At 46.3% G+C, this 8,952-nt stretch overlaps 1 protein-coding gene across 1 annotated transcript; it reads left to right on the forward strand.

Moving 5' to 3' along the window:
- The first annotated feature begins 7,725 nt into the window (after nt 1-7,725).
- Nucleotides 7,726-8,694, forward strand: LOC136451212 (uncharacterized mitochondrial protein AtMg00810-like). The gene is made up of 3 exons (XM_066451946.1): nt 7,726-7,729; nt 7,835-8,367; nt 8,536-8,694. Exons 1-3 carry the CDS (start codon nt 7,726-7,728, stop codon nt 8,692-8,694), a joined length of 696 nt encoding a protein of 231 aa, XP_066308043.1.
- The last annotated feature ends 258 nt before the right edge of the window (nt 8,695-8,952 follow it).

Below are 8,952 nucleotides of genomic sequence, written 5' to 3' on the forward strand. Positions count from 1 at the left end.
GCAATTTAATACCTTCTTCCCAGCAATGGATGAAAAACAGGCACCTCCAATGATCTTTATGCCGATACCATTCTTCCCGACGTCTCTCTTCTTGCTGTTGTCGATATCGGTCCTTACGCTGACGTCAACCCTCCTGCTGCCTTCGATGGGTAATCACAATGCCAGGTCGAGGAGGGTTTTTGGAACTACTGCTTTCTCCCAGCAAACCCTTACTTTTTGCATCATCGGTAGTTATCCGATGTTGGGGATCCACTGATGCATTTTTCTCAGCAGCCTCTGACGTCAATACCTTGGTCTTCCCTTTAGCCTCCAACATATTTGCTGGAAAAGGGTGTTGATCAATTTTCATTGGCTTCTGGGCCTTGGAAGTACCAAACTTAATTCTCCCAGATTCAATAGCCGATTGTAACTGTTGCCTGAACACCTTGCACTCATTTGTACTGTGTGAAGTTGCATTGTGCCATTTGCAGTACAAGATCTTCTTCAACTCTTCTGCCGATGGGATCACATGATTAGGTGACAGCTTAATTTGGCCCTTTTGAAGCAGAAGATCAAATATCTTGTCGGCCTTGGTGATATCAAAGGTAAACTTTTCTGGCTCTTTCTGACCAAAGGGACAAGATATCGGCTTTTTATTCTTAACCCACTCAGCTAAGCCGATAACTGGTTCTTCATCAGAATCAGAATCTCCTACTTCTTCAACAAATGATACTTTTTTACTCCAATTCTTTTTAGGTTCAAAAACCCTAGTATCTTGATCAGAGATCCTTTGCACAAGATGACTGAGGCTTTCAAACTCCTGAGAAGCATATCTGTCTTTAAGATGTGGCAATAACCCTTGGAAAGCCAGATCGGCAAGCTGCCGATCATCCAGCACCAGGCTGTAGCACTTATTTTTTACATCTCGTAGCCTTTGCACAAAGCTTTCTACCGATTCATCATTACGCTGTCTCAATTTTACTAAATCGGTAAGCTTCTTTTTATGGATTTCAGCAAAGAAATACTTATGAAATTGTTTTTCTAGATCAGCCCAAGTAATAATAGAATTTGGTGGTAATGAAATGAACCATGTAAATGCCGATCCAGACAAAGATGATGAAAATAATCGAACTCTTAATTCATCTCTGCTAGCTGCCTCTCCACACTGAATAATGAAGCGATTGACGTGTTCCATTGTTGATGTATCATCTTGCCCAGAGAATTTAGTGAAATCTGGTACCTTGTACCAATTTGGGAGAGGAATTAAATCATATGCAGGAGGGTATGGAGTCCGATAAGAATAAGTATTGACCTTGGGCTTTATCCCAAATTGATCCTTCATAATTTCTGCTATCTTATCGGCCCAAAAAGCATCAGCCTCCTGCTGACGAACTGGCTGAATTTCTACAGGAGGTACCTGCTGATATCCCTCCACATATCTTTGTGGCCCACGATCTCCAGCAATCGGCATATTTGCCGTTACTTGTGGTCCATTAACCTGCTGGAAAGGATTCATCGGCTGAGCTGCCGATGCTTGATTTGGAAACCAGCTTGCATATGACCTTGTTGAATCCCTGCAACCTGCTGATTTTGCTAAACTGTATGTTGAATAGGTAACTGTCCTGACCAACCATTATTAGAACTCATCGGTACAAAACTTACCGATGGCTGGTAATTTGCTGACATTGTTGGATAATTATAACTAGCTTGAGGCATGAACTGAACCCCAGTTTGACTCATAGTAGGGGCTTTCTGCTGCATCGGCAGTAAGCTTGCCGATGGACTTGAATTGGGTGTTTGAACCAAAGGCATCTGGAAACCTCCTGGAGTTGGTTGCACAGTAGTTGCTGTGGCATATTGAGGCACTTGAGCCATCGGCGAAACAGCCGATGGTATAGGAGCTTTTCCTACTGCATCAAACACTTGAGGTAACCCAATATTGAAAGCAGATGACTCTGGAGGCATACCATATCCCCACCAATTAGCAGGAATCTAGCTATTCTGAGACACAGGGCCTGACATAGCCGATGCCGATAGATCTGTATTAAGCTGAACTCGTCCTCCTGGTAGTACCGGATCTGATCATATCGGTGTAGATTGAATATTAGGTAAGCCTACCAATACTGGAGGAGAAGTAACTTCTGTACCCACAACGGCCAAGGGAGCCGATGGAGTTTTGACAGATGCCGGCTCTGGTTGGTGATAGGCAGGCCCAACGTAATACGGTGACGCTTGTCCTTCTTTGAGAGTTCGAACCACAACATTATGAACAGTATTGGACAGCACATTGGAATGATTAATCAAAGCATGATTTACTGCAGAATTAACCATCTCTTGAAGTTTACCAGGATTGGAGTCAAAGGTAACCTGCCGAGGCAACGGCAAATCTTGCTTCTGGATGACTTGTCCACTCTTGTTCAGGCTAAACGATCTCAGACAAAGCTGCCTGTATTCTTCTATAGCCTTTTCCATGGCCTGCCTCTGCTCTTCCTTAAGATCTTCTGATACCGCGATAATGTTCCCTGAATCGATCTCGGGATTGAACATATTGATCAGATTGATTTGTCCCACCGAGCGTGCCAAAAGATGTGTTGATGCAAAAGTGGATCTGCAAACACAAAGGGCTAATACCCGAATTGATATCCAAAGCGTGCTAGTCGATTTGACCTGTTAATCGACAAGGATGAAGATACGAGCACTTTGGTCCTGACAATAGCGATACGCTCGGAAGTCACGGCCAAGAGGTACTCATGCAGAACTCGAGAATCGCCGAAGGTCGCACTGAAGCGATGCAACTCACCGAATCAATGAAAACTCGTAAAAAGGAAAAAATATGCAAATTGACGAAGTCGCCGAAAAGTAAGTAGATGCAAATAGGAGTAAAAATTGGTTTTGATATTGATTGATATATATTACATTGCCCCTCAATCTATATTTATACCCTGATCTAAAGAGACATAATCAAATACGACTAGGACACCAAGTCCATATCTAAGGAAACACGTGACTCTTACATGAATCATACTCTAACAAATATAGAAAAGGAAATCAACTTCTATCTATTTCCCTGTCCGCCTCAATTACGATGGAATTGTCACCGACCTCCTTTCCATTGGCATACTTTCTGTTTCATCGGCAGTAGTTTTCAAGCCTTCCTTCATTGGCATCGACAATAACATCTCCAACCTTATCGGCAACGCCCGAGTCTAAATCAACCTTTCCATCGATCACCACCATTCATCGGCAACCATCTTTACAAGCTGATTTTCATCGGCTGTCAGCGTATACAGTAACTTTCCTCCTGCCGATTAGCCCACTCTGATCATTTTGACACGTGCAAAAAACGGTGTCAACACAAACTTAGCTTCTTTCTAGAGCAGCTTGGTCATGGGCTAGGCTATCTTGGAGAAATCAGGAATGAAACACCGATAGTATCCAGCTAGACCAAGGAACTAATGGATCTGGTGCACAGACTTGGGAGACTTTGAATCCAACACATCTTGCACCTTGCTGAGATCTATAGAAATGCCTTTAGGTGTCAACACATGCCCCAAAAACTGCACTCGATCTAACCAAAACTTGCACTTGCTGAATTTAGCATATAGCTTGTGCTCCCTTAGTCGAGTTAGTCCTATCCGGAGGTGTCGGGCATGCTCTTCATCATTCTTGGAATAGATCAGAATGTCATCAATGAAAACCACCACAAACTTATCTAGCTCCGGCATGAAAATTGAATTCATGAGGTACATGAAGAAGACATGAGCATTGGTGAGACCAAAAGACATCACTAGGTACTCATACAGCCCATACCTAGTAGAGAAAGTTGTCTTTGGTATATCATGTGGCCTAATCTTGATCTAATGATAGCCTGATCTGAGATCAATCTTCGAGAACACCTTAGCACCAACTAATTGATCGAACAAAGTATCTATGCGGGGCAAGGGATACTTGTTCTTAACTATTACCACATTAAGAGGCCGGTAATCCACACACATCCGCAAGGTACCATCCTTCTTCTTCATGAAAATAGCCAGGCAACCCCATGGTGAAGAACTAGGACGGATGAAACCTTTGTCCATTAACTCTTCTAGCTGTTTCTTCATTTCAGCTAGTTCTCTTGGAGCCATGCAGTACGGGCATCTGGAGATGGGGGCAGTACCAGGCTCAAGCTCAATGGAGAATTCTACCTCATGGTCTGGTGGCAACCTAGGAAGATCTTTAGGGAAAACATCCAGAAACTCACATACTATCGTAATTGAGGTAAGATCAGGAGCAGCTTCAGCACGGGCAGCAACAGGTAAGACTAGTTCTAAGGTTACAATAAGAGACATCCTATCCTCAGAAGAAGGAAGCCGTAACTCCACACTTCTCCTCTGCATATCCAATACTACCCCATACACCCACAACCAGTTCATTCCAAGAATAGCATCAATGCCTTGTCCAGGCATGACCATGAACTATAGGCGGTAAGTGTGGGTGGCTAATACCATACTTACTATATCCGTGTGGGTATTGATGAACATTTGTGAACCCGCAGTATGGATCTTATAGGCATACGATATAGCCATAAGTGATAAGTTGTGCCGCTCTACAAACCCCATGCACAAAAAGGAATGTGATGCACCAGAATCGAACAACACCAAAGCTAGATGGGAGTCGATGGTAAACATACCAGCCATCACCAGCTCCTACTGCAACACTTGCACAACATCTGTGAAGTGCACCTGGCCAGACCTACTGGGCACTTTCTTCTTAATGATGGTCCTCTTGACAAGCCTGGAATTTGCGGACGGTTGAGCTGATTGGTTCTGGGGGCAGGCTCGGGCATAGTGGCCATCCTTGCCACACTTGAAGCAAGCACCTGGCTTGCTCCCGAACCCCTAACGATGTGGGACCTATTGTCCCTGAGACTGCTGAGGCTGCAGAGGTGCACGGTACTGTGTAGAGGAAGCTTGCGAAGTCTACTGGGGTTGTCGGAATGAAGGTCGCCGGATGGTTGATAGGGCCCCCGCCGAACAACCTGTATCTTCTGTGTGTGAGGGTGGCTAGAGGATCCAACTGCCACCCGCTTCCTCTTCCAATCAGCCTGAGACTCCCACTGAAAACCCTCCATGACAATGGCAATGTTCATCACAGCCCCAATGGTCTGATAGTTTGCCGTGTAAAGCTTTTCCTGAAGGAGGGGAGCCAGACCACAAAAGAAGCGTTCCCTCTTCTTGTCATCAGTATCCACTTGACTGCTAGCATACTGAGCCAAGTGATTAAACTTGCTTGCATATTCCATCACTATCCTGTTCCCCTGGCGCAGCTCTAGGAACTCAGTCACCTTCTAGTTGATGACGCCAGCAGAGATAAAGAACTCTCGGAATGCGGTGGAGAACTCCTGCCAGGTTGCCGGATGATTCGGCTGCTCCATGGCCTAGAAGGTGTCCCACCATGCACCTGCGGACCCCAAAAGCTGTTGTGCTGCAAAGCGCACATTCTGCTCGTCAGCCACTCCGAGGAGCCAAAACTTCTGTTCCATAGTGTGAAGCCAGTGCTCCATCTCTAGAGGCTCATCAGATGGGGTGAAGGTGGGTGGGTGAGTCTTGAGGAAGTCCTGGTAGGAGGACAGTCCCTCAGGACGGCGGGCACCACCCCCGTTCCCACCGTGACCCCCGTGGCCTCCACGAGTGAGGCTCACGATAGCCTGTGCCATAATGTCCATGGCACAAGCTATTTCTTGGTGAGCAGCAGCAGACTCCTAGTGAGCAGCCAATAGCTCCACCATTATCTCTGTGGGAGTCATCGGTCGAGGCGGTGGCGGCGGCGGGAAAGGATGAGGTGCCAGAGGTGGAACCTCCTGACCTCCCCTATTGCCGCGCTCAATGGCCTGGCCACTGTCACTCTGGCCCTCGTGAGCTGCCCCAGAACTGGTGCTCCCGCCTCCAGACCTTAGATTCATCTGCAAGAGAGATGAACCATCCATTAGAACACCCTTCTCGATCAGAAGCAAGGAATCAGAGGGATGACAGCACATTTATTAAAGCATTTCGTTAGTTAGTCCTATCAATTTACTAATTCAATTATACGTGAAGGGGATTTTAGTTGAAGTAAGATGCTATTATCATGATGTGTGCATCGACCTATACGTTCACTTCAAGCCGGAATATAGCGGCATTCGTAAAATTTTTGGCACATCGCACACTCACTTCCCGTGATACTACACGATTTCTTATGCAACGTAAGTCAGTGTACCTGCAGAAAATTGATTAGATAAAACCAGTGCCGCTATCCTAGATAGACCATATTGCTAGGGCATATACTTATTTACCTAATATAATCGCATCCTACTTTTTGCAAAACTTTTGTTGGTCAAATTTTTAAGTTTTTGAAAAAGGGTGATGAACTCATAACCATTATTGGTTCTGGTACTAACTGTGGCAGAACCGCCCAAAATAGCACACTTAGGAGGCGCTCGTCTTCCACCAGACACTAAGCACCCTGAAAGCAAGTTACCGCAGGCGGTATCTGTCGGGCACACCCAGAAGGAGAACCCAAAAGATCCACATTTTCCCCAAGGATCCAATAATGTAAGCAAGTTACAATACAAGTCCATTTCATACATCTAAGTTTTTTTTAAAGTACATTATTACAATACCAAATACCAGAGTGCGGAATGATAACAACGGAATTTAAAAATAACATCTAGCGGTAGGGACGAGGATTCCGTCTGAGCCCACCAGAAGGATCCTCCACACAAAGGTACTCTTCAAGCATCACCTACAACAGAGGTATATAAACCCTGAGTACACAATGTACTCGCAAGACTTATCCGACTAGTGGGAATAATTTCGTGACTCCAAGGAATATGATAGGCTTTATGGTTTGCTGGTTTCTTTTGGCAGAAAGCAATACTAATAGTGAGTCCTTAGTTATTTATTATTATCAGCCGTATTAAGTTATCATCTAGCCAGTCTATATAAGCACTTGTTCTACTTTCAAGCAAAAGTTGAGTAATCAGTTCTATTTCTTCTCCTTCCAACTTTCAGTTCTTACTACGGTGCTAAACACGAGACAAGTCGTACCGGATCGCCCGGCGATTCGTGAATCAATGTGCCCAGCTGGGTGCCCTAAAAACACACGCCCTGCTTGTACCCCAGGCACAAGCAGGACTAACCCATCACCCTCCTGTCCTAGGTGTCTAGGTCCCCATCCAAACTTGGACTCCAAGCCCCCACTCCTAAGTCCCAGACTCAGTGTGGTGCAAGGACCTCCACCACCTCTTCCCATCAGTCGGTCTGGAAAGAGCCGGATCCGTGACAAGAGAGCAACAAGTCTTCCCTGCGCCCATACCCAAGTATGCGCTTGGGACAATAAATCTATGACTTGCCCATGATGCCTTATGCAACGACCGGTCCTTAATCGACACGGACAGGGAAAAAGTGTAACCAAGTCATGCCCTGTTGGCCATAGGACACAACCCTTTACACCCACTAGTACCTGTTAGAATGTAATTATAACAGCCCATATTGGGCGTACGGCCCATTGGCCTATGTACATTATAACCCTAGCCTATTAGGCTATATAATGAAGGCCACCCCCCTGATTAGGGTGTGCGGTGTTATTCTACATGGTCCCAAAGCAACCTTCTCACGGACGAAGTGAATATCTATCTCAATATGCTTCGTGCGACGATGATGAACTAGATTGGTGGTCATGTAGATAGCACTAACATTGTCGTAGTAGATGATCGTCGCCGAAGAGATGGGTACGTGGAGCTCCTGAAGTAACTGACGAAGCCAACAAGTCTCAGCCACAGCGTGTGCAACAGCACGATATTCAGCCTCCGATACATCCCTCTTTGTTTACACAGTGGGATCTGACATCGCCTACTTGCTACTTTACGTCGATGACATCGTCCTGACAGCCTCGTCGACCTCGCTTCTTCGACGCCTCACCGAGCTTCTTCACTCTGAGTTTGCCATGACAGATCTCGGGGATCTTCATCACTTCCTCGGGATCTCTATCACGCGTTCTGCTGATGGCCTCTTCCTGTCTCAGTGCCAGTACGTTGTGGACCTGCTCCAGCACGCCGGCATGGCTGAGTGTCACTCTACGGCGACTCCTGTTGACACTCAAGCCAAGCTCTCAGCTATGGACGGCGCTCCAGTGGCGGATGTCACTCAGTACCATAGCCTCACCGGTGCTCTACAGTACCTCACGCTGACATGTCCGGACCTTGCCTATGCAGTTCAGCAGGTTTGCCTCTTCATGCACAACCCGCGAGAGCCTCATCTTGTGATGCCCAAGCATGTCCTGCGGTATGTCAAAGGCACCCTGTCCACCGGGCTTCACATTGGCACAGGCAGCATCACAAGCTTGACTGCCTACTCCGATGCTGATTGGGTTCGTTGTCCCGACTCTCGGCGCTCCACTTCAGGGTACTGTGTCTTCCTCAATGACAATTTAGTCTCTTGGTCCTCTAAACGACAGACTACGGTCTCTTGTTCGAGTGCGGAGGCTGAGTATCGTGCTGTTGCACACGCTGTGGCTGAGACTTGTTGGCTTCGTTAGTTACTTCAGGAGCTCCACGCACCCATCTCTTCAGCGACGATCGTCTACTGTGACAATGTTAGTGCTGTCTACATGACCGCCAATCCAGTTCATCATCGTCGCACGAAGCATATTGAGATAGATATTCACTTCGTCCGTGAGAAGGTTGCTTTGGGATAGGTTTGGGTGCTCCATGTTCCATCATCTCATCAGTTCGCGAACATTATGACCAAAGGGTTACCTGTACAGTTGTTCACTGACTTTAGGTCCAGTCTTTGTGTTCGTGACACTCCTGCTTAGACTGAGGGAGGGTGTTAGAATGTAATTATAACAGCCCATATTGGGCGTATGGCCCATTGGCCTGTGTACATTGTAACCCTAGCCTATTAGGCTATATAATGAAGGCCACCCCCCTGATTAGGGTGTGCGGTGTTATTC

Source organism: Miscanthus floridulus, chromosome 1 (genome assembly GCF_019320115.1).
Source record: "Miscanthus floridulus cultivar M001 chromosome 1, ASM1932011v1, whole genome shotgun sequence".
Taxonomy (NCBI): domain Eukaryota; kingdom Viridiplantae; phylum Streptophyta; class Magnoliopsida; order Poales; family Poaceae; genus Miscanthus; species Miscanthus floridulus.